At 51.8% G+C, this 25,628-nt stretch overlaps 2 protein-coding genes and 1 non-coding gene across 6 annotated transcripts in view; 2 read left to right on the top strand and 1 right to left on the bottom strand.

Annotated features, from left to right (window-relative positions):
- ARVCF (ARVCF delta catenin family member) overlaps positions 1 to 15,000 on the bottom strand; it is a 90,119-nt gene extending 75,119 nt beyond the window's left edge. The window contains exon 1 of one of the 3 annotated variants that reach the window (XM_038742961.1): positions 13,548 to 15,000. The gene's annotated coding sequence lies outside the window, so the exon portion shown is untranslated. Of the gene's footprint in view, positions 1 to 8,011; positions 8,063 to 13,547 lie in introns of those variants that run through there. The other 2 variants (XM_038742960.1, XM_038742958.1) reach the window with 2 other exon arrangements.
- A 793-nt stretch (positions 15,001 to 15,793) lies between these two features.
- TANGO2 (transport and golgi organization 2 homolog) overlaps positions 15,794 to 25,628 on the top strand; it is a 28,359-nt gene continuing 18,524 nt past the window's right edge. Inside the window, exons 1-2 of one of the 2 annotated variants that reach the window (XM_038742963.1) lie at positions 15,794 to 15,847; positions 22,905 to 23,044. In XM_038742963.1, coding sequence (XP_038598891.1) covers positions 22,989 to 23,044 — 56 coding nt within the window. In that variant the 5' untranslated portion in view covers positions 15,794 to 15,847; positions 22,905 to 22,988. Of the gene's footprint in view, positions 15,848 to 22,904; positions 23,045 to 25,628 lie in introns of those variants that run through there. The other variant, XM_038742962.1, reaches the window with a different exon arrangement.
- Positions 25,315 to 25,421, top strand: LOC119923624. Its single transcript, XR_005448914.1, has one exon. It is a non-coding gene; the product is annotated as a U6 spliceosomal RNA (small nuclear RNA).

The raw sequence follows: 25,628 nt of genomic DNA, 5'->3' as shown, positions 1-25,628 counted from the left end.
CAGCTGTGTGACTTTGAGCAAGTGACTTAACTTCTCTGGGCCTCAGTTCCCTCATCTGTAAAATGTGGATTAAGACTGTGAGCCCCCCGTGGGACAACCTGATCACCTTGCATCTACCCCAGGGCTTAGAACAGTGCTTTGCACATAGTAAGAGCTTAATAAATGCTATTATTATTATTATTATTATTATCTCACCCAGCAAGTCACTTCCTCCAGGAGGTCTTCCCTGATTCAGCTAAGGCGGTCTAGGGGAAAGAGCCCGGGCCCGGGAGGGCCTGGGTTCTAATCCCGGCTCTGCCGTTTGCCAGCTGTGTGACCTTGGACAAGATACAACTTCTCTGGGTCTTGCTAGGAAGGGATCACGCTTACTACGTTGACTCGATTACTGTGAGCTTTCAATATAATCTTTCACTCACCACAAGCACCCAGCACAGCGCCCTGCACACGGTGGGCGCCCAGCACAGCGCTCTGATGATAATGGTGATCGTTCATTCACTCATTCGATCGTATTTATTGAGTGCTCACTGCATGCAGAGCACTGTTCTAGGCGCTTGGGAGGGTACGAGAGTTCCCAACTTGTACTTCCCAACCACTTAGTACAGTGCTCTGCACACAGTAAGTGCTCAATAAATACGATTGACGATGATGATGATACGATATAACAATAAACAGACACATTTCCTGCCCACAACGAGCTGACGGTCTAGAAGGGGAGACAGTTCCTTTAAAAATCTCACCGCTTCCTGCCCTTAGTAGGGTGAAAGCGAGACCCTCGTGGGGTTGGGGGGTGCTTTCTGGAGTCCCGCTCTGATCCCTCCCGCTGCCCAGCGGGTCCGGTTGCTCCCGCTCAGCCGGCGGCGGACGTGGAGGACACCACAGGGCCGCGGAGCCAGAGATCGAGCGTCCTCGAAACCCGCTCCTCTCCGGGACGGCCAGGTGCCGCCTCCGATTCCTCAACCCCGTCTCCAAGGAGCAATTTCCACCCATCCATCCGTCCGTCGGAGCGCGGCGGGCACTCCGGCCGGGCCCCCGGCCAGCTCGCCGCATCCTTTCTCCACGCCGTCGCCGGAGGGAGGACCCCCGCCCTCTGGTGTGGACTGGGCTGGCCAGGGCTGATCGGGAAAAGGACTTTCTTACCCAGCCCTCACCTGTCCTTTCCCCCAGCCCTTCTTCTGCTCTCCTTGGGCTTTGCAGGTCATTTTCCAACCCACAGGTGCCTGCCTGAGGTCCGCGAGGGCATCCCCCGCACGGCCCCCCGAGGGCTCGATGGGCGGCCAGAGTCAGACCGCCTCGGCTGATGGGCAAACGTCTGGCGTTTCCCTGCGGGCATCCAGGGCATCCCGGCTCAGCCTGGGCCTGGCGACGCGTGGCCGGCCCCAGCCGCCTGACCGGTCCATCTCCGTGCCCGCGGGCACCGTCGCCCCTGGATAATCTTCCGATCCCCGGTCCGGGGTGCCGGGGCTCGCTGGCACCCGCAGATGCCCATCACGGCATCCCCGATGCCACCGTCCAACAGGGCCCTCTGTTCCTGTGCCATTCACTCCCACGTCCCACGGGGGAGAGGCCCGAGGGCCGACAGGGTGGGCACGCGGCGGGGAAACGCAGCCGGCACACGTGGCCGGGAGCAGGTCGCATAAGCGTCCGGCCCACGCAGCCAGGAACAGGCCGTACACACGTCCCGCACATACGGAGCCGGGAGGAGGAAGCTCTCCGTCCTCGCCACCCCGCCGGACTCCTCTAAATCCAACCACGGACGCTACTTCTTGAGCACTGACTGTGTGCGGAGCACCGTGCTAAAGGCTTGGGGAAAGCACGGTAGGACAGGACCGGTCAACGTATTCCCGGACCTCGGCGGGCCCTCAGTTTCTCACTTCTTCCCAACCCCGTCCCCGCCACGGATTAATGCTCACCCACCGAGCGCTTCGAGTAGGGACAAGCGGCAGAGTCGGGATTAGAACCCACGACCTCCTCACTCCCAGACCTGTAATCTAGCCAATACACCATGCTGCTTCTCCACTGACTGATTTTTAGATCATCGGTTCCTCGAGGGGAGGGATTGTGTGAGTCCTGTGAAGGACGAGAACTGTGTCTGATCTGATGTGCTGAGCACCCAGGACTCGCTTAATCAAGATCGCTACTCTACCGCAGTCTCCCAAGCGCTCAGTACAGTGTTCTGCACAGAATAAGCGCTTAATAAATACCGCCAATTTTTTTTCACCTCTCCCTTTCCCAGAAAACTCATCCCGAGTAAATGTCGGACACAAGCAATGCCCCAAACTTACCCTTCGTCTCCCTGCCCCCGGCCCCCCGCCTCAGTGGTAGTGGGGAGATGTTCGAGACTCCCCCACCACCACCCCTCACGACCTTCACCATTCTCGCTTCCGTCCCCTTCGCTCCTCTACAGGGTCACCAGCCATTAGAGAAGCAGCGGGACTCGGTGGAAAGAGCCCCAGCTTGGGAGTCAGAGGTCATGGGTTCAAATCCCGGCTCCGCCGCTTATCAGCTGTGTGATTTTGGGCAAGTCACTTCACTTCTCTGGGCCTCAGTTAGCTCATCTGTAAAACGGGGGGTAAGACTGTGAGCCCCACATGAGACAACCTGATCGCCTTGTATCCTCCCCAGCGCTTAGAACAGTGCTTTGCACATAGTAAGCGCTTAACACCAAAATTATTATTGTTATTACTATCTCCTCCTTGCCAAAAGCAACGGCCCCTACTCCATCCCGATCCTCCTCGACTTCCTCTGCAGCCTTCCACCTCCCCCTCCTCCTCCTCCTGCATCCAGGTCCTCTCTCCAGGGATGTCCCACCAGTACCCCAAGCTCAACGGGCCAAAACTGAACTCCTCATCATCCCTGCCAAATCCCCCTCTCCCCCTGGATTTCCCCTGGCTGTTTCCACCATGACCACCCTCCCCATTTCCCAAGCCCTCACTTGGGAATTCCCTCTTCCCTCTCTTTCAATGCCCACATTTAGCCTGTGGGGAAATCCTTCCTGCTTAATATCATTTTTTTTTTTTAAAAAAAGCTCTTAACATTGTATGGGACAAGAAGTGCTCATCTTGTATCTACCCTAGTGCTTAATACAATGCTCGGCGTGTATTAATAATAATAATAATGATAATAATAATAATAATAATAATAATAGCGGCATTTACTATGTGCAAAGCACTGTTCTAAGTGCTGGGGGGGATACAATGTGATCAAGTTGTCCCACGTGGGGCTCACAGTCCTCATCCCCATTTTTACAGATGAGGGAACTGAGGCTCGGAGAAGTGAAATGACTTGCCCAAGGTCACCCAGCAGACTTGTGGTGGAGTCGGGATTCGAACTCATGACCTCTGACTCCAAAGCCCGGGCTCTTTCCACTGAGCCACGCTGCTTCTCTAATAATGGCATTTATTAAGCGCTTACTATATGCAAAGCACTGTACTAAGCGCTGGGGAGGTTACAAGGTGATCCGGTTGTCCCACGGGGGCTCACAGTCTTCACCCCCATTTTACAGCTGAGGTAACTGAGGCCCAGAGAAGTGAAGTGACTTGCCCAAAGTCACACAGCTGACAAGTGGCGGAGTCACTTAAGTGAGGAGCAGCGCGGTGCAGTGGCTAGAGCCCGGGCCCAGGAGTCAGAAGGTCGTAGGTTCTAATCCCGGCTTCGCCACCTGTCTGCTATGTGACCTTGGCCAAGTCATTTTACTTCTCTGAGCCTCAGTTGCTTCATCTGTAAAACGGGGATTGAGACTGTGAGTGCTACACGATTAACTTGAATCCACCCCGGGGCTTTGTACGGTGCCTGGCACCTAGTGAGCGCTTAACAAATACCATAATTATTGTTATTACTACTATTATTATTATATTATTACTAGCAATTCCAACTTGTACTTCCCAAGCGCTTAGTACAGTGCTCTGCACAAAGTAAGTGCTCAATAAATACGATTGAATGAATGAAATACCACCCAGAGGAGGGTCACAGGCTAGAGGAAAGAGCACAGATCAGGACAGGACCTGGGTTCTAATCCTAGCTCCACACCTTTGCCTGCTGTGACCTTGGGCAAGTTATATAACTATTTCCAGATAATAATAATAATAATGACGGCATTTATTAAGCGCTTACTATGTGCAAAACACTGTTCTAAGCTCTGGGAGGATACAGGGTGATCAGACTTCTCGACTGTGAGCCCACTGTTGGGTGGGGACCGTCTCTATATGTTGCCAACTTGTACTTCCCAAGCGCAGTGCTCTGCACACAGTAAGCGCTCAATAAATATGACTGAATGAATGAATGAATCAGGTTGTCCCACGTGGGGCTCACAGTCTTAATCCTCATTTCCAGATGAGGGAACTGAGGCCCAGAGAAGTGAAGTGACTTGCCCAAAGTCACCCAGCTGACAGGTGGCGGAGTCGGGATTTGAACCCATGACCTCTGACTCCAAAACCCATACTCTTTCCACCGAGCCACGCTGCAGATCCCCCCTCTACCCCATCCAAACGACCGCCGCACCGATCCGGACGCTAGTCAGGGCCCAGATCCGGTCCCTGGATCGGCCTCCTCGTCAACCTCCTTGCCTCCGGCCTTCCCCCTCTCCGGGCCATCCCGCACCCTGCTTCCGAGATCCCTGTTCTAAAACATCATTCCGCAGCCTTCTCCCCATTCCTCTAAAACCTCGCTCTTGATCACGGACTTTAAGGCACTCAATCGGCATTCCCTCTCCTCTTTTTAAACTTCTCCTCCTTGGACGGGGAGTCCCATGTGAAGCAAAAGAAACAGCGTGGCCTGGTGGAACGAGCCCGGGCGTCAGAGGACCTGGGTTCTAATCCCGGCTCTGCCGCTTGTCTGCTGGGTGACCTCGGGCAACTCGTTTTGTTTCCACGGGCCTCAGTTCCCTCACCTGCAAAACGGGGATTCCATGTCTACTCTCTTTCCTACTTAAATTTCCCCCCTTCTAGACCGTGAGCCCGCGGTTGGATATGGACCGTCTCTATATGATGCCAACTTGGACTTCCCAAGCGCTTAGTACAGTGCTCTGCACACAGTAAGTGCTCAATAAACACGATTAACTGAATGAATGAATGAAATTGTGACCGCACACAGTAAGCACTCAATAAATACGATTGACTGAATGACTGAATGAAATTGTGACCCCCAGGTGGGACAGGGGCTGCGTCCATCCCGATAAACGTCTATCTACTCCAGTGTTTAAATAGTGCTTGGCACAAAGTAAGCGCTTAAATACCATTAGAAAAAGACCATCCTGCTCTGTGTCTCTCAGGATCTACCCTTATCATATCGTCTCGCTTTCGGCTGCTCAGGTTCCCGACAGACCTTTCTACTTATTGCACTGTACTCTCCCAAGCGCTTAGTACAGTGCTCTGCACACAGTAGGCTCTCAACCAACACAACTGACTATTCAATCGCTCCGTCCAATTTCTCCCTGATTTCAGTGCCCGGCTCCCCTGCTAGACTTGAAGCTCCTCGAGGGCCAAGATCACACCTTGACCGGAAGCTCTTTACGGGCTGGGATCGTGCCTACCAACTCGAGCGTTTTGTCTTCTCCCTCAGTACAGCTCAGTGCACCCGACAAGTGCTTACTAAATTCCACGGATTGATTGACTGTGCTGCCGGGCGCTCAGTCCAGGGCTCCGCACGTGACGGTAGACGCTCAGTACAGAGCACTGCCCGGGTGACGACTGACCGATGGGCCCGGGAGCGAGACGGCGCCGCAGCCGCGCCCGCCCCGACCTCAGGAGGGGCCCTCACCCCGGGGTGAGGAGACGAGGGGTACCGGACGCTGCCCACTGAGCCCACCAGCCCGGGGCGGGGCCACCACGCCTTGCCCCCCAAAATAGCCACCATTTCTCGTTTGGCCCCATCTGCCCTCCGGGGACGTAGAGAAGCCTCCCACCATCCACACCGCCTGGCGACTCCAAGGGTCCGGGCGGGCGACCCGAAGGCCAAAGCGGACCTTTCTTCTTATCGGGGGGTTTCCTTGGCCCACAGACCTGCGCAGGCAGCCCACCCCAGTATCATCCTGGATTGTGGACGCTTCCCACCCGGCTGGGATGTCAGGAGTCCTTCTGTCCTGAGATGCCCAGACAATGAGCTGAGGGGTGGGGAGAGAGGGGAGGGCGGGAGATAGCCAAGGGAGGAGGAGGAGGAGAAGTAGAAGGGGGATGAGGAGAGGGGCCGGACGGGAAGGGGAGGAGGGAAGGGGGCCAAGCAGAGGAGGAGGATCAAATCAGTGGTATTTATTGAGCACTTGCTATGTGTGGAGAACTGTATTATGCACTTGAAAGAGAACACCAGAGTATGGTACCCTGATCCCTGCCCACAAGGAGCTGCCAGTGTATCTGGGGGCAGACATGATGTGCGGAGGCTTTCCCTGGCTCTTTCCCAGCTCTGTGGGTTGGGAGGGGGGCGAGGAATCACTGTCCTCTTCCCCACCCTGGGACGCTTTCCTTCTGCCCAGACCCCCAGCCCAGATCACTGGGCGGACACTAACGGTGAGGATTCGGCTGCTGGATGACCAGCACAACGAGGCAGGAACCGGGCCCAGGTGGCCTCGGGCCCCAAGGTGGCTCCCTCGGCCTCGCCCACACCAGCATTCCCCCACCAAGGATGAAGACACCTGCTAGGCGCGGGTGCTGGACGCTGAATGTGGGTGTCCGACAGCCTGTTTCCATTGACCTGCTGGTGCCCTGCAGTCTCCCTGTCCATCACAGACCCCCAGACCCGCTCGCATGGGAAGCTTCGGGCCTGGGCCGCCCACACCCCGGGAGGCTCTGCCAGATTGGGGACCACAGAACCGGGGACAGTCTGCGCTGCCAGCCGCCGGGAAATCACACGGTCTCGGGGGTCCGTTGCCAGATACAGGCCCGGGGAGGGTGGGGGCCCATAGGCCCACCCTCCCCAACCCTGGGCCCTGCCCGGCTCTTCAGGGAAGGCACCGGAGCTGCCGCGTCCCAGAACCTTAGGGCTGCGGGGGGCTGCCGTGGCACGGCCTGGCGCGGCAGGGCTCAGCGGGCACGGTCCTGGTGGGTGCCAGCTGGGAAGCCACACCAGGGCCTCCCCCTCATTGAGCCGAGCTCCTGGCCGGATCTCCGGATTGGCTGACGGCAGGGGCCACTGGGGACCTTGGGGGGGTGGAAATGGACAAATGTGGTGGGAAGGGGAGGGAGAGTAGGAAAAAGGCGATGAGGAGGGAGAGGAAGGAAAGGGGAGGAGGAGAGGGAGAAGGAGGAGGATGGGGGAGAGCTGGACAGGACGAGGGTTCAGGCGGCTGGGCCATCCGTCGCTCCGCGTTTGGCTCTGCCCAGACCCAAATGCCCATCTGGAGGCCCCGGGCCCCGCCTTGACAGGCACCGCGATGCCAGCCTAGCCCAGCCCGGTCCAGTCATCCTCCCTTTGGCTCTGGGCAGGCCTGGCAGGACCGGGGAGCCCCAGTCCTCTTTCCCGGGGGAATCCCCCTGCCTCTCTTGCCCCCAGGGAGCAAGAAGGAGCGGTGGGAAGGGAGAGAAGGAGAGAGGGGGAGTAACACCCGCGGGAAAGGAGAAGGAGGGCACGGCGGGCACAGGGAGGGAGGGCACGATGGGCAGAGAGAGGGAGAGCACAGTGGGCAGAGAGAGGGAGGGCACGGTGGGCAGAAGGAGGGAGCGCAGGGTGGGCAGAGGGAGGGAAGGCAGGGTGGGCAGAGGGAGGGACGGCAGTGTGAGCAGAGGGAGGGAGGGCAGGGTGGGCAGAGAGAGGGAGGGAACGGTGGGCAGAGGGAGGGAGGGCAGGGTGGGAACAGGGAGGGAGGGCACGGTGGGAACAGGGAGGGAGGGCACGGTGGGCAGAGGGAGGGAGAGCACGGTGGGCAGAGGGAGGGGGAGCACTGGGCAGAGAGAGTCTGGGCGGTGGGCAGGGCGGGCCAAGCCCCTGCCCGCCTGGGCTCACTGTGCAGCGCTTAGAACAGCGCTTGGCACCTACCAAGCGCTTAACAAATACCATCCTCATCATCACTACTGTGTGCACTTACCGGCTGGCGTTTCTCCGCAGCTGGCCGGGGTTTTCCGTGACGGCGGGGGCCCCCCGGAGAAGTTGGGGCGTTGGGTGGGGCGGAAGGCGGGGGTCTAGGGGCGGCCCGGGGCCCCCATTCCCGCAACTTTCCCCCGCGGGCGGGCGGGCGGGGCGGTCCGAGGCCCGGCCCAACGACACCCGACCGATCGACGCAGTCCTTCTTCTCCTCCTCCTCCTCCTCCCGCGGCTCCGTCCACCTGCCCGGCGGCCCCCAATTTTCCCATTGGCTGGCGGCGCGGGGGTGTGCCCGGCAACGCCGCCCCATTGGCCAGCCGGAGGCGCCGCCGCCGCCCATTGGGCGAGGCAGGTGTCGCTCCGGGCTCCGCTCCGGGTTCCGGGCTCCGGGCTCTCCGGGCTCTCCGCGCTCCGCTCCTGAATCCGGACTCCGGGTTCTACGGGTTTCTCTCCCAAGCTGGCCCCGGGCCCGGGGGGTGAGGGTCGTTCATTCATTCATAATAATAATAATGATAATGGCATTTATTAAGCGCTTACTATGTGCAAAATACTGTTCTAAGCGCTGGGGGGATGCAAGGTGATCAGGTTGTCCCACTTGGGGCTCACAGTCTTAATCCTCATTTTCCAGATGAGGGAACTGAGGCTCAGAGAAGTGAAGGGACTTGCCCAAGGTCACACAGCAGACGTGTGGCGGAACTGGGATTCGAACCCATCATCATCATCATCATCAATCGTATTTATTGAGCGCTTACTGTGTGCAGAGCACTGTACTAACCGCTTGGGAAGTGCAAATTGGCAACCTAGAGAGACAGTCCCTACCCAACAGTGGGCTCACAGTCTAAAAGAGGGAGACAGAGAACAAAACCAAACATACTAACAAAATAAAATAAATAGAATAGATATGTAAAAGTAGAATAAATAAATAGAGTAATAAATATGTACAAACCCATGACCTCTGACTCCAAAGCCCGTGCTCTTTCCACTGAGCCATGCTGCTTCTCATTCATTCTTTAATAATAATAATAGTAAGCACTTAATAAATACCATTATCAGCCATTATCTGCGCATAGAACAGTGCTTTGCACATAGTGAGCGCTTAATAAAAGCCATTATTATGTGCAAAGCACTGCTCTACGCGCAGATAATGGCTGATAATGGCATTTATTAAGCGCTTACTATGTGCAAAGCACTGTTCTAAGCACTGGGGAGTTTATAAGGTGATCAGGTTGTCCCACGTAGGGGGCGGGGGGGCTCACAGGCTTAATCCCCATTTACAGATGAGGTAACTGAGGCCCAGAGAAGTGAAGTGACCTGTCCAAAGTCACCCAGCTGACAAGTGGCAGGGCCGGGATTTGAACCCATGACCTCTGACTCCAAAGCCGGGGCTCTTTCCACTGAGCCACGCTGCTTCCCCAATGATTCATTCAATCATTCAGTGCTTTGCACATAGTAAGCGCTTAATAAATGCCATCATTATTATTATTCATAAATGCAATTATTATTATTCATTCATTCATTCAATCGTATTTATTGAGCGCAGGTCAGGGGTTCAAATCCCAGCTCCGCCAGTTGTCAGCTGTGTGACTTTGGGCAAGTCACTTCACTTCTCTGGGCCTCAGTTACCTCATCTGGAAAATGGGGATTATAACTGTGAGCCCGCCGAAGGACAACCTGATCACCTTGTAACCTCCCAGAGCCTAGAACACTGCTTTGCACATAGTAAGCACTTAATAAATGCCATTATTATTATTATTATTATTATTATTATTATTAAGCACCTACTGTGTGCGAAGCACTGTTCTAAGCGCTAGGGTAAATACAAGGTTATCAAGTTGTCCCATGTGGGGCTCAAGGTCTTCATCTCCATTTTAATCATTCATTCATCCCATCATATTTATTGAGCGCTTAGTCGAGCGCTTGGGAAGTCCAAGTTGGCAACGTAGAGAGACGGTCCCTACCCAACAACAGGCTCACAGTCTAGAAGACTGAGCGCTTACCTTAATAATAATAATAATAATAATAATAATGATGGCATTTGTAAAGCGCTTACTATGTGCCAAGCACTGTTCTAAGCGCTGGGGAGGATACAAGGTGATCAGGTTGTCCCAGGGTGGGCTCACGGTCTTAATCCCCATTTTACAGATGAGGTCACTGAGGCACAGAGAAGTTAATAATAATAATAATTTTGGTATTTGGTAAGCGCTTACTATGTGCAAAGCACTGTTCTAAGCGCTGGGGAGGATACAAGGTGATCAGGTTGTCCCACGTGGGGCTCACAATCTTAATCCCCATTTTGCAGATGAGGTAACTGAGGCACAGAGAAGTGAAGTGACTTGCCCAAAGTCACACAGCTGACAAACGGCGGAGCCGGAATTTGAACCCATGACCTCTGACTCCAAAGCCCGGGCTCTTTCCACTGAGCCACGCAAGTTAAGTGACTTGCCCAAGGGCACACGGCTGACAAGTGGCGAAGCGGCATTAGAACCCATGACCTCTGACTCCCAAGCCCGGGCTCTTTCCACTGAGCCGCGCTGCTTCTCTATGTGCTTATCTTGGGCAGACCACTGTACTAGGCGCTTGGGAAAGTACACTACAGCAACAGAGACAATTCCTGCCCACAAAGAGCTCACAGGTTGGGACGGGGACGAGAGGCAGATATCATTCATTCATTCATTCATTCATTCAATCGTATTTAGTGAGCGCTTCTAGTGTGCTGAGCACTGTACCAAACGCTTGGGAACGTACAATCCAGCAAAAGAGAGAGACAATCCCTGCCCACACTGGGCCCACAATCAATACAAATAAACAGACATCACTATAAATGAATAAAATTAGGTATATAAGACCCCCCACCCCGCTTTTCCTCCTTGGCGGGAGCCTGTCTGCCCACTCCCTGCTAAGGAACCAGCGGGGCCTCCTGGGAAGAGGCGGCAGGGCCTGGGTTCTAATCCCACCTCTGCCCCGGGTCTGCTGCAGGACCTTGACCGAGTCACTTCCACATTGCCCTGACTTGCTCCCTTTACTCGCCCCCCCCATCCCAGCTCCACACCACTTTCGTCCGTATCTGTCATTTAATCATCATCATGGCATTAGGTACTTACTGTGTACAAAGCATTGTACTAAGCGCTGGGGTGGATAATAAAAATAATAATAATGGTATTTGTTAAGCACCGACTCTGTGCCAAGCACTGGGACAGATCAAGCGCTTAGTACAGTGCTCTGCACATACTAAGCGCTCAATAAATACGATTGAATGAATGAATGAATATATATACGTATATAGGCTTATATTGAATGAATATATATATATATAGGCTTATATTGCCAACTTGTATTTCCCAAGCGCTTAGTACAGTGCTCTGCACATAGTAAGCACTCAATAAATATGATTGAATGAATGAATATATATATATATAGGCTTATATTGAATGAATGTATATATATATAGGCTTATATTGCCAACTTGTATTTCCCAAGCGCTTAGTACAGTGCTCTGCACACCGTAAGCACTCAATAAATACGACTGAATAATAAAGATGGTATTTGTTAAGTGCTTACTATGTGCAAAGCATGGTTCTAAGCACTGGGGGGGACACTAGGTGCTTGGCACCTAGTATCAGGTTGTCCCACGTGGGGCTCACAGTCTTCATCCCCATTTTCCAGATGAGGTAACTGAGGCCCAATCAATCAGTCAATCAATCAATCGTATTTATTGAGCGCTTACTGTGTGCAGAGCACTGTACTAAGCGCTTGGGAAGTACAAGTTGGCAACATCTAGAGACGGTCCCTACCCAACAGTGGGCTCACAGTCTAAAAGGGGGAGACAGAGAACAAAAACAAACACTAACAAAATAAAACAAATAGAATAGATATGTACAAGTAAAATAAATAGAGTAATAGAAGTGAAGTGAAGTGACTTGCCCAAACTCACAGAGCTGCCAAGCCCAACCCGCCCGGCTTGGGGGTCCCCGGGGGTCCCCCCCTTCTCCTTCCCTTCGGGGCACGCACAGCCCAGATCAACGGCAGGGTCCCCTCCCGCCCCCCACCTCCTCCATGAGGCCTTCCGAGCTGCACTGACGCCACCCTCCTCCCGTCTCTTCAGCTTCACCGACCCAGTCCTCTCTCGTTTCTTTTTTTTAAAATTTAATGGTATTAAGCGCTATTATTGTGTGTCCGACACTGTTCTAAGCACTGGGGCAGGTACAAGGGAATTAGGATGGTCACAGCCCCTGTCCCGCATGGGGCTCACAGTCTCTGCAGGAGGGAGAACAAGACAACTGAGGTCAGAGAAGTGACTTGCCCAAGGTCACACAGCAAGCAGTTGGCAGAATAGGGAGTAGAACCCAGGTCCTCTAACTTCCAGGGCTGTGCTCTTCCCTCCAGATTGTGAGCTCATTGTGGGTCGGGATTGTCGCTCTTTATTGTTGTGCTGTACTGTACTGTCGCTCTGTATTGTTGTACTTTCCTAAGTGCTTAGTACAGTGCCCCGCACACAGTAAGCGCTTAATAAGGTCTACGTCCTTCCCCTGGCCTGGAATACCCTCCCTCCACACAACCGCCAAGTTAGCTCTCTTCCTCCCTTCAAAGCCCTACTGAGAGCTCACCTCCTCCAGGAGGCCTTCCCTGACTGATCCCCCTTTTTCCTCTCCTCCCCATCCCCCCTGCCCTACCTCCCTCCCCTTCGCACCTGTATATATATTTGTACAGATTTATTACTCTATTCGTTTTACTTGCACATATTTACTATTTATTTTGTTAATGATGTGCATCTAGCTTTAGTTCTATTTGTTCTATTTTGACACCCGTCTACATTTTGTTTTGTTGTCCGTCTCCCCCTTCTAGACTGTGCGCCCGTTATTGTCTAGGGACCGTCTCTATATGTTTCCGACTTGTACTTCCCAAGAGCTTAGTACAGTGCTCTGCACACAGTAAGCGCTCAATAAATACGATTGAATGAGTGAATGAAAACTTCCACCTGTTCCAGTACAGTGCTTGACATACAGTCAATCAGTCGGCCAGTCAATCAGATCTAGGGAAGCAGCGTGGCTCAGTGAAAACAGCCCGGGCTTTGGAGTCAGAGGTCATGGGTTCGAATCCCAGCTCTGCCAATTCAATCATATTTATTGAGCGCTGTGTGCAGAGCACTGTACTAAACGCTTGGGAAGTACAAGTTGGCAACATATAGAGACGATCCCTACCCAACAGTGGGCTCAGTGTCTCCAAATTGTCAGCTGTGTGACTTTGGGCAAGTCACTTCACTTCTCTGGGCCTCAGCTCCCTCATCTGTAAAATGGCGATGAAGACTGTGGGCCCCCCGTGGGACAACCTGATCACCTTGTAACCTCCCCAGTGCTTAGAACAGTGCTTTGCACATCGTAAGTGCTTAATATATGCCGTTATTATTTAGTAAGTGCCTAATACCCCAATAGAGGTTATTATTAATAACAAAAGTAGAATTATGAGGAAGAGGAGGAGGCCAGGGTCCCGGGACTTCTCTGGTGGCCCCGGCGAGGTGGCCTAAGGCCAAATGTGGCACTTACCAGGAGCCGGGGTCCCCGTGCCCCTGGCCCGGTAGACGGCAGGTGGGGAATGAGCCACTTTTCTTCGGCCGGGGTCAAACAGAACACAGGGCAGGGAGGCCCAGATCTGCCAGGCGGCCTCTCACCGAGCCCCTAGGCCCAGCCCCTGGCCCTGCTGGGCCGCCATCACTCCCTGGGAGCCTGAGGAGGGGAATGGGCTAAGGAAACACAAGTGTTGGTGGTTGGAAATGGGAATGGAGGGGTGGAGATGGAAATGGGGCTAGGGTGAGGGGAATGGGATGGGGCTAGAGGAAAGACAGCAGAGGCTGGAATCTGGGAACGGGGCTGCGGGTAAGGCCATGTGGTGTGGCATCTGGGAATGGGGCAATGGGAATGTGGGAGGGGTTGGAGTGGTAGCTGAGGTGAGGGACAGGAATGGGGGTGGGAGAACGAGAGTGGGGAATGGAGGCTGGGAAGGGGGATAGGGAACAGGAATGGGGGTTGGAGTGGAGGTTAGTGCTTGGGGAGATGGGGTGTGGAAGCTAGGAAAGGGGTTGGGGGAGACGGGGGTGTGGAATGGGGTTGGAGTGGAGGCTAAGGTGAGGGACAGGAATGGGGTGGGAGAACGAGAGTGGGGAATGGAGGCTGGGAAGGGGGTTAGGGAAGAGGAATGGGGGTTGGAGTGGAGGTTAGTGTTTGGGGAGATGGGGTGTGGAGGCTAGGAGTGGGGTTGGAGTGGAGGCTAAAGTTAGGGACAGGAATGGAGGTGGGAGAATGAGAGTGGGGAATGGAGGTTGAGGAGGGGGTTAGGGAGTAGAAATGGAGGTTGGAGTGGAGGTTAGTGTTTGGGGAGATGGGGTGTGGAGGCTAGGAGTGGGGTTGGGGAAGACAGGGTGTGGAATGGGGTTGGAGTGGAAGCTAAGGTGAAGGACAGGAATGGGGGTGGGAGAACGAGAGTGGGAAATGGAGGCTGGGAAGGGGGTTAGGGAACAGGAATGGGGGTTGGAGTGGAGGTTAGTGTTTGGGGAGATGGGGTGTGGAGGCTAGGAGTGGGGTTGGAGTGGAGGCTAAAGTGAGGGACAGGAATGGAGGTGGGAGAACAAGAGTGGGGAATGGCGGTTGAGAAGGGGGTTAGGGAACAGGAATGGGGGTTGGAGTGGAGGTTAGTGTTTGGGGAGATGGGGTGTGGAAGCTAGGAAAGGGGTTGGGAAAGACAGGGTGTGGAATGGGGTTGGAGTGGAAGCTAAGGTGAAGGACAGGAATGGGGGTGGGAGAATGAGACTGGGAAATGGAGGCTGGGAAGGGGGTTAGGGAACAGGAATGGGGGTTGGAGTGGAGGTTAGTGTTTGGGGAGATGGGGTGTGGAGGCTAGGAGTGGGGTTGGAGTGGAGGCTAAAGTGAGGGACAGGAATGGAGGTGGGAGAACGAGAGTGGGGAATGGAGGTTGAGAAGAGGGTTAGGGAATAGGAATGGGGGTTGGAGTGGAGGTTAGTGTTTGAGGAGATGGGGTGTGGAACCTAGGAAAGTGGTTGGAGAAGACAGGGTGTGGAATGGGGTTGGAGTGGAAGCTAAGGTGAAGGACAGGAATGGGGGTGGGAGAATGAGAGTGGGAAATGGAGGCTGGGAAGGGGGTTAGGGAACAGGAATGGGGGTTGGAGTGGAGGTTAGTGTTTGCGGAGATGGGGTGTGGAGGCTAGGAGTGGGGTTGGAGTGGAGGCTAAAGTTAGGGACAGGAATGGAGGTGGGAGAACGAGAGTGGGGAATGGAGGTTGAGAAGAGGGTTAGGGAACAGGAATGGGGGTTGGAGTGGAGGTTAGTGCTTGGGGAGATGGGGTGTGGAGGCTAGGAGTGGGGTTGGAGTGGAGGCTGGGAATGGGATACGGGAATAAAACTAGGGGATAGGGTGTGAAGTGGAGGCTAGGAAAGGGGTTGGAGTGGAGGCTGGGAATGGGATACGGGAATGAAGCTAGGGAATATGGGCTGTGAAGTGGAGGCAGGGAAAGCCTCAAGTGGTCAATGGCCGCGGCCCCGATGAGGAGACGCTGAGGCGACCGCGGGCGCGCGACGCCGCTGAAGCGAAGCGCGCAGGCGCACGCGGGGAGGGCGGGGCCGGGGAGCCCCGGAAGCCTCAACCAATCACCGCCCGGGGCCGCGACCCCGCCCCCGAGCCCTCGGCAGCCAATGGGGCGCCAGAGCGGCTCCGCGGGCTCGGGGCGCCGAAGGGGGCTCGGCGGGGCTCGGCGATCTTCGGCCATCTTCGGCTCTTTTCGGCCATCTTCGGCCGGGCCCGGCCTAGTGGCGGTCCTGCGGGCGAGCGGCGGGTGAGTGACAGCCTGAGGGGGCGCGGAAAAGGGGCCGGGGGTCGCCAGCCCGCCCCTCTCCCTCCCCCCTTTCTAACCGTAACAACCCTAATAGTGCTGGTCACGTTTGCCAATAATTACGGTATTTGGTCAGCGCCTACTACGTGTCAGGCACTGTAATAAGAAGAAGAAAAAGAATGTAGGTAATAATAATAATGGCATTTATTAAGCGCTTACTATGTGCAAAGCACTGTTCTAAGCGCTGGGGAGGTTACAAAGTGATTAGGCTGTCCCACGGGGGGCTCACAGTCATTCATTTCATTCATTCAATCGTATTTATTATTGTTATCCCAGCGCTTAGAACAGTGCTTTGCACATAGTAAGCGCTTAATAAATGCCATTATTATTATTATTATTATTATTATTATTGAGCGCTTACTGTGTACTTGTACTTCCCAAGCGCTTAGTCCAGTGCTCTGCACACAGTAAGCGCTCAATCAACCAATCAATCGTATTTATTGAGCGCTTACTGTGTGCAGAGCACTGGACTAAGCGCTTGGGAAGTCCAAGTTGGCAACATCTAGAGACGGGCCCTAACGAACAGTGGGCTCACAGTCTAAAAGGGGGAGACAGAGAACAAAACCAAACATACTAACAAAATAAAATAAATAGAATAGACATGAAAAAGTAAAATAAATAAATAAATAGAGTAATAAATATGTACAAACGTATATATATATATATATTACTATGTGCAAAGCACTGTTCTAAGCGCTGGGGAGGTTACAAAGTGATTAGGTTGTCCCACGGGGGGCTCACAGTCACTCATTTCATTCATTCAATCGTATTTATTGAGCGCTTACTGTGTACTTGTACTTCCCAAGCGCTTAGTACAGTGCTCTGCACACAGTAAGCACTCAATAAATACGATTGATTGATTGATTGCAGAGCACTGTACTAAGCGCTTGGGAAGTACAAGTCGGCACTATATAGAGACAGTCCCTACCTGACAGTGGGCTCACGGTCTAGAAGGGGGAGACAGAGAACAAAACAAAACATATTAACAAAAAAAATAAATAGAATAAATATGTACAAATAAAATTGAGTAATAAATACGTACAAACATATATACATGTGCTGTGGGGAGGGGAAGGAGGTAAGGGGAAAATGGGGAGGGGGAGGAGGGGGAGAGTCATCATCCCCATTTTACAGATGAGGGAACTGAGGCCCAGAGAAGTAAAGTGACTTGCCCAAAGTCACACAGCTGACAATTGGCGGAGCGGAATTTGAACCCATGACCTCTGACTCCAAAGCCCTTGGTGTTTTCCACTGAGCCACGCTGTTTCTCTATTTGTTAAGCGCTTATTATGTGCCAAGCTATGTTCTAAACGCCCCGGGGGGATACAAGGTAATCAAGGTTGTCCCACGTGGGGTTCACAGTCTTAATCCCCCTTTTATAGATGAGGAAACTGAGGCCCAGAGAAGTTAAGTGGCTTGCCCGAGGTCACACAGCTGACAAGTGGCAGAGGCGGGATTAGAACCCACGTCCTCTGACTCCCAAGCCCGGGCTCTTTCCACTGAGCCACGCTGCTTCTCTAAACACTGTACTGAGCGCTGGGGTAAATACGAGGTCATAGGTTGGAAACAGCCCCCGTCTCACTGGGGTTCACAGTCCAAGGGGGTGGGAGAACCGGAATTGGATCCACAAAAGAGGAAACTGAGGCCCAGGGAAGTGACTGGTCTAAGGTCACACAACAGGCACGGGCAGCCAGGAGAAGCAGCGCGGCCTATTAGTTAGAGCACGGGCTTGGGGGTCGGTCATTCATTCCTTAATTCAATCGTATTTATTGAGCGCTTACTGTGTGCAGAGCACTGGACTAAGCGCTTAGGAAGTACAAATTGGCAACATAGAGGAGCAGCGTGGTTCAATCAATCATTTATTGAGCGCTTACTGTGTGCAGAGCACTGTACTAAGCGCTTGGGAAGTACAAGTCGGCAACACAGAGAGACAGTCCCTACCCAACATCGCGCTCACAGTCTAGAAGGGGGAGACAGAGAATAAAACCAAACATACTAACAAAATAAAATAAATAGAATAGATATGTACAAGATAGAGTAATAAATATGTACAAACATATATACATATATACAGGTGCTGTGGGGAAGGGAAGGAGGTAAGAGGGGGACGAGGGGGAGAGGAAGGAAGGGGCTCAGTCTGGGAAGGCCTCCTGGAGGAGGCTCAGTGGAAAGAGCCCGGGTTTGGCAGTCAGTGGTCATGGGTTCGAATCCCCGCTCTGCCCCCTCTGCTGCGTGACCTTGGGCAAGTCACTTAACTTCTCTGAGCCTCAGTTCCCTCATCTGGAAAACGGGGATGAAGACTGTGACCCCCCCCCCAACCCCCCGGGGGAAAACTTGATCACCTTGTAACCTCCCCAGCGCTTCAAACAGTGCTTTGCACATAGTAAGCGCTTAATAAGCGCTTCCCCTTCCCCCCCCCCCCCCCCCTTCCTCCCCCCCCCCCCCGCCCCCCTCCATCCCCCCATCTTACCTCCTTGCCTTCCCCACAGCACCTGCATATAGGTATATATGTTTGTACATATTTATTACTCTACTTATTTATTTATTTTACTTGTACATATCTATTCTATTTATTTTATTTTGTTAGTATGTTTGGTTTTGTTCTCTGTCTCCCCCTTTTAGACTGTGAGCCCACTGTTGGGTAGGGACCGTCTCTAGATGTTTCCAACTTGTACTTCCCAAGCGCTTAGTACAGTGCTCTGCACACAGTAAGCGCTCAATAAATACGATTGATTGATTGAATAAATGCCATCATTATTGGAGGAGCTCACAGTCCAGTGGGGGTGAGGGGCCTTAAAGAATTCCCAGCTCGCAGGAAGCAACAGAGTTCCAGAGATGCATCCGGGAGCCCCCAAGGAGGATGGATGGATGGCCTTAAGTGGGGCGGCGGTGCTGTAATGGGCATTGGTCAGAGGAGAAATCAATCAATCAATCAATCGATCGATTTATTGAGCGCTTACTGTGTGCAGAGCACTGTACTAAGCGCTTGGGAAGTCCAAGTTGGCAACATATAGAGACAGTCCCTACCCAACAGTGGGCTCACAGTCTAGAAGGGGGAGACATCGATCCACCATTTCCTGTTCAAGGTTTAATAATCCCCGGAAATAATCCCGGCCTTTAAACCCACTTGTAATTAGGAAAGGCCGCAGTTTCTGAGAGGTCTCACACGTCAGAAGCCCTTAGTACAGTGCTCTGCACACAGTTAAGCGCTCAATAAATACGACTGAATGAAAGCCCACCCACCGCGCGGGATCTGCCAGGGGCAGGGCGGGCAGCGGAGGTGCCCGGGGGACAGAGAGAGAGAGAAAGAGCGCTCAAACAAGCACGTGCCCAGATCCATCAATCGTCCAGTATGTAGTAAAGAAAACACGCAAGGTGGGCAGAGAGACGCCCACGGACCTGCCGCTTTATTGGCCTGGAAAATTCGCCCGACCTTTACTGAATGTGGGGGAGGTGGGCACATATCATCATCATCATCATCATCATCAATCGTATTTATTGAGCGCTTACTATGTGCAGAGCACTGTACTAAGCGCTTGGGAAGTACAAATTGGCAACATATAGAGACAGTCCCACAAACATATACATACATACAGGTGCTGTGGGGAAGGGAAGGAGGTAAGGCGGGGCGGGGGGGGGAATGAAGAGGGGCTCAGTGTAGGAAGGCCTCCTGGAGGAGGTGAGGTGTCAATCAATCAATCATATTTGAATGCTTACTGTGTGCAGAGAACTGTACTAAGCGCTTGGGAAGTACAAGTTGGCAACATATAAAGTCCCACAAACATATATACGTATACACATATTCTTCTAGACTGTAAGCCCACTGTTGGGTAGGGACTGTCTCTATATGTTGCCAACCTGTACTTCCCAAGCGCCTAGTACAGTGCTCTGCACACAGTAAGCGCTCAATAAAAACGATTGATTGATACATATATACAGGTGCTGTGGGGAAGGGAAGGAGGTAAGGCGGGGGGGCGGGATGAAGAGGGGGCTCAGTGTGGGAAGGCCTCCTGGAGGAGGTGAGGTGTCCATCGTATGTATGTCAGCTGTGTTACTTTGGGCAAGTCACTTCACTTCTCTGGGCCTCAGTGACCTCATCTGTAAAATGGGGGTGAAGACTGTGAGCCCCCCGTGAGACAACCTGATCACCTCCCCAGCGCTTAGAACAGTGCTGTGCACATAGTAAGCGCTTAATAAATGCCATCATCATTATTATTATTATTATTCAACAATAAACAGTGACATTAATAAATGCCATCATTACTATTATTATTATTACAATTCAACAATAAACAGTGACATTCCCTGCTCAGGACACGCCTACTCTAGACCATAAACGCGCTGTGGGCAGGGAATGGGTCTGTTTATTGTTCTGTTGTCCTCTCCCAAGTGCTTAGTACAGTGCTTTGCATGCAGTAAGCGCTCAATAAATACGATTGAATGAATGATGAGTACCAAACCAGCACTAGACCGCATCGGGGTACTTACTGAGCAGCATGGCCCGGGAGCTAAGCGCTCTTCCCAGGGCTGGGCTGAGCGCTTCGGGCTCCTGCATCCATCATCATTGTATTTATTGAGCGCTTACTATGGGCAGAGCACTGTACTAAGCGCTTGGGCAGTACAAGTTGGCAACAGTTCGGCCTCTGCTCTCCCTGCCTCCCTTTGCTCCCTCTGTCCCCATCTTTCTCCCTCCCCCTCCGTCTCTGTCTCTCTCTCCCCCAGTCATTTCTCCAAGATGTCAGAAGCTGCGGAAGTTTATCCGGGTGGAAACGTTAACAGCTAATCCGTCTCTTCCCGGATTCTTGGAACTGGTGGACGGCCGCCTGATTCGCATTCCTGCCGCGTCCGTGCATGCATGCGTGTGTGTGTCCGTCCGTCTGGACCAATTTGCTGGCCACAGCGAGGCCCGTTTGGCAATTAGGAGTTTTGGAGAAGCGCGTTAGACCCCCAAAATCCTGACGATGATGATGATGGTGGCATTCGTTAAGCGCTTACTATGTGCAAAGCTCTGTTCTAAGCGCTGGGGGAGGTTACAAGGTGATCAGGTTGTCCGACGGGGGGCTCCCAGTCAATCCCCATTTTCCAGATGAGGGAACTGAGGCCCGGAGAAGTGAAGCGACTTGCCCGAAGTCACACAGCTGACAGTTGGCGGAGCCGGGATTTGAACCCAAAGCCCGGGCTCTTTCCCACTGAGCCACGCGGCTTCTCACGCCGATGGATTGAGAGACGGACAAAGTGACCGGTGAATCACTGTCCATCTCACTCACACAAACACACAGACACAGACTGCTGTGGGCACTCCCCCGGCACACACACACACTCGCACACACCACCCCCGGCCCCCACGGACAACGTGCTGTGATGCTCGGCCAGGCTTTGGAGCTAATGGAGCGAGGACCCGACTGTCTGGCTCGGCCCCGATTAGCATGAGAATCGGGAGAATGTCCGTGTCCCCCTCGTCCGGCGCCGGTCGGTCGGTCAACAACAGGGTTGGCGCGGAGGCCCAGCGTGTGTGTGGGTGCGGGGAGCCCGGGCACGGAGCCCGGAACAGAAGGGTCCCGTCCCCAGACGCGGCCCGGTCGGTAGGCCGAGGTCACGGCGGTGGCGATCGTCATCGTCATCATCAATCGTATTTATTGAGCGCTTACTGTGTGCAGAGCGCTGGGCTAAGCGCTTGGGAAGTACAAGTTGGCAACGTATAGAGACAGTCGATCGATCGATCGTATTTATTGAGCGCTTACTGTGTGCAGAGCGCTGGACTACGCGCTTGGGAAGTCCAAGTTGGCAACGTATAGAGACAGTCGATCGATCAATCGTATTTATTGAGCGCTTACTGTGTGCAGAGCGCTGGGCTAAGCGCTTGGGAAGTCCAAGTTGGCAACATCTAGAGGCGGTCCCTACCCAACAGTGGGCTCACAGTCTAAAACGGGGAGACAGACAACAAAACCAAACATCCCGGAACTCAACCTTGGACCGGAGTGGATTTTGCGAGGGCCGGTCCCGGTTGGGACCCGATCTTTCCTGCCACGGGCCCGGTTCCCGCGCCCCTGGCCCCCCTCATCATCATCATCATCATCATCAATCGTATTTATTGAGCGCTTACTGTGTGCAGAGCACTGGACTAAGCGCTTGGGAAGGACAAATTGGCACCATATAGAGACGGTCCCTACCCAACAGTGGGCTCACAGTCTAAAAGGGGGAGACAGAGAACAAAACCAAACATGCTAACGAAATAAAATAAATCGACTAGATATGTACAAGTAAAATAAATAAATAAATAGAGTAATAAATATGTACAAACATATATACATATATACAGGTATATATTATTTTATATATTATATATATATTATTATTTTATATACGTATATAAAATAAATAGAATAGATATGTACAAGTAAAATAAATAAATAAATAAATAGAGTAATAAATATGTACAAACATATATACATATATACAGGGAGGCCAAGGGAGGCCCCCCTCGGCCTCCCCAGCCTCTGCCTATTACTCTATTTATTTATTTATTTTGTTTGTCCATATCTATTCTATTGATTTTATTTTGTTAGTACGTTTGGTTTTGTTCTCCGTCTCCCCCTTTCAGACTGGGAGCCCACTGTTGGGTAGGGACCGTCTCTCTATGTTGCCAACTTGGACTTCCCAAGCGCTCAGTCCAGTGCTCTGCACACGGTCAGCGCTCAATAAATACGATTGATGATGATATGTTGCCAACTTGGACTTCCCAAGCGCCTAGTCCAGTGCTCTGCACACAGTAAGCGCTCAATAAATACAATTGATTGATTGATTGACCATCTCTATATGTTGCCAACTTGGACTTCCCAAGCACTCAGTACAGTGCTCTGCACACAGTAAGCGCTTAATAAATACGATTGATTGATTGATCTGTCCCAGCGCTTAGAACAGTACCTGGCACATACTAAGCGCCTAACAGATACCGTAAAAAAAAATAAGTGACGGGTTTCCGTTCTTTCCTCACGCGCAGGCTGCAGGAGGGAGGGCGACCCTGGTCCGGCCCAGAGACCTACAGACCGTCCCCTGCCCTTCTTCCTCCCGACAAATCATCTCCATGTGCATCATCTTCTTCAAGTTTGACCCCCGTCCCCCCTCCAAAACCGCTTACAGGTAACTATCCCCATCAGCGTCCTGCGGATGATTATCATCGCTGTCACTCTTATTTCTGTCACTGTTATGAGAAGCAGCGGAAAGAGCCCGGGCTCTGGAGTCAGAGGTCGTGGGTTCTAATCCCAACTTCGCCAGTTGTCAGCTGGGTGACTTTGGGCGAGTCACTTCTCTTCTCTGGGCCTCAGTGACCTCATCTGGAAAATGGGGATGAAGACTGGGAGCCCCACATGGGACCACCTGATTACCTTGTGCCTGCCTCAGTGCTTAGAACAGTGCTTGGCACATAGTAAGCGCTTAACAAATACCACCATTATTATTATTATTAAAATGGGGATTAAGATTGTGAGCCCCACATGGGACAACCTGATTACCTTGTGCCTGCCTCAGTGCTTAGAACAGTGCTTGGCACGTAGTAAGCGCTTAACAAATACCACCATTATTATTATTATTATTATTAAAATGGGGGTTAAGATTGTGAGCCCCACATGGGACAACCTGATCACCTTGTGTCTGCCTCAGTGCTTAGAACAGTGCTTGGCACATAGTAAGTGCTTAACAAATACCACCATTATTATTATTATTATTATTATTATTATTATTATTATTATTATTAAAATGGGGATTAAGATTGTGAGCCCCACATAGGACAACCTGATTACCTTGTGTCTGCCTCAGTGCTTAGAACAGTGCTTGGCACATAGTAAGCGCTTAACAAATACCACCATTATTATTATTATTATTATTAAAGTGGGGATTAAGATTGTGAGCCCCACATGGGACAATCTGATTACCTTGTGCCTGCCTCAGTGCTTAGAACAGTGCTTGGCACATAGTAAGCGCTTAAATACCACCATTATTATTATTATTATTAAAATGGGGATTAAGATTGTGAGCCCCACATGGGACAACCTGATTACCTTGTGTCTGCCTCAGTGCTTGGCACATAGTAAGCGCTTAACAAATCCCACCATTATTATTATTATTAAAATGGGGATTAAGATTGTGAGCCCCACATGGGACAACCTGATCACCTTGTGCCTGCCTCAGTGCTTAGAACAGTGCTTGGCACATAGTAAGCGCTTAACAAATACCACCATCATTATTATAATTATTATTAAAATGGGGATTAAGATTGTGAGCCCCACATAGGACAACCTGATTACCTTGTGTCTGCCTCAGTGCTTAGAACAGTGCTTGGCACATAGTAAGCGCTTAACAAATACCACCATTATTATTATTATTATTATTAAAGTGGGGATTAAGATTGTGAGCCCCACATGGGACAATCTGATTACCTTGTGCCTGCCTCAGTGCTTAGAACAGTGCTTGGCACATAGTAAGCGCTTAACAAATACCACCATTATTATTATTATTATTATTATTATTAAAATGGGGATTAAGACTGTGGGCCCCACATGGGACAACCTGATCACCTTGTGCCTGCCTCAGTGCTTAGAATAGTGGTTGGCACATAGTAAGCGCTTAACAAATACCACCATTATTATTATTATTATTAAAATGGGGATTAAGATTGTGAGCCCCACATGGGACAATCTGATTACCTTGTGTCTGCCAGTGCTTAGAACAGTGCTTGGCACATAGTAAGCGCTTAACAAATACCACCATTATTATTATTATTAAAATGGGGGTTAAGATTGTGAGCCCCACATGGGACAACCTGATCACCTTGTATCTGCCTCAGTGCTTAGAACAGTGCTTGGCACATAGTAAGCGCTTAACAAATACCACCATTATTATTATTATTATTAAAATGGGGATTAAGATTGTGAGCCCCACATGGGACAATCTGATTACCTTGTGTCTGCCAGTGCTTAGAACAGTGCTTGGCACATAGTAAGCGCTTAACAAATACCACCATTATTATTATTATTAAAATGGGGGTTAAGATTGTGAGCCCCACATGGGACAACCTGATCACCTTGTATCTGCCTCAGTGCTTAGAACAGTGCTTGGCACATAGTAAGCGCTTAACAAATACCACCATTATTATTATTATTATTAAAATGGGGATTAAGATTGTGAGCCCCACATGGGACAATCTGAATACCTTGTGTCTGCCAGTGCTTAGAACAGTGCTTGGCACATAGTAAGCGCTTAACAAATACCACCATTATTATTATTATTAAAATGGGGGTTAAGATTGTGAGCCCCACATGGGACAACCTGATCACCTTGCATCCTCCCCAGCTCTTAATAATAATAATAATAATAATGATGGCAGTGCCGGACACATGGTAAGTGCTTAACAAGTGCTCGCTTCGGCAGCACATATACTAAAATTGGAACGATACAGAGAAGATTAGCATGGCCCCTGCGCAAGGATGACACGCAAATTTGCAAAGCGTTCCATATTTTTCTATTTATTTTATTTTGTTAATATGTTTTGTTTTGTTGTCTGTCTCCCCCTTCTAGACTGTGAGCCCGCTGTCGGGTAGGGGCCGTCTCTATATGTTGCCAACTTGGACTTCCCAAGCGCTTAGTCCAGTGCTCTGCACACAGAAAGCGCTCAATAAATACGACTGAATGAACGAATGAATGAATGAAATACCACAATTATCATTAT

Source organism: Tachyglossus aculeatus, unplaced genomic scaffold, assembly GCF_015852505.1.
Source record: "Tachyglossus aculeatus isolate mTacAcu1 unplaced genomic scaffold, mTacAcu1.pri scaffold_207_arrow_ctg1, whole genome shotgun sequence".
Lineage (NCBI taxonomy): Eukaryota > Metazoa > Chordata > Mammalia > Monotremata > Tachyglossidae > Tachyglossus > Tachyglossus aculeatus.
The sequence above is the reverse complement of the archived record's forward strand: the minus strand, read 5'-3'. Positions and strand labels throughout refer to the sequence as shown.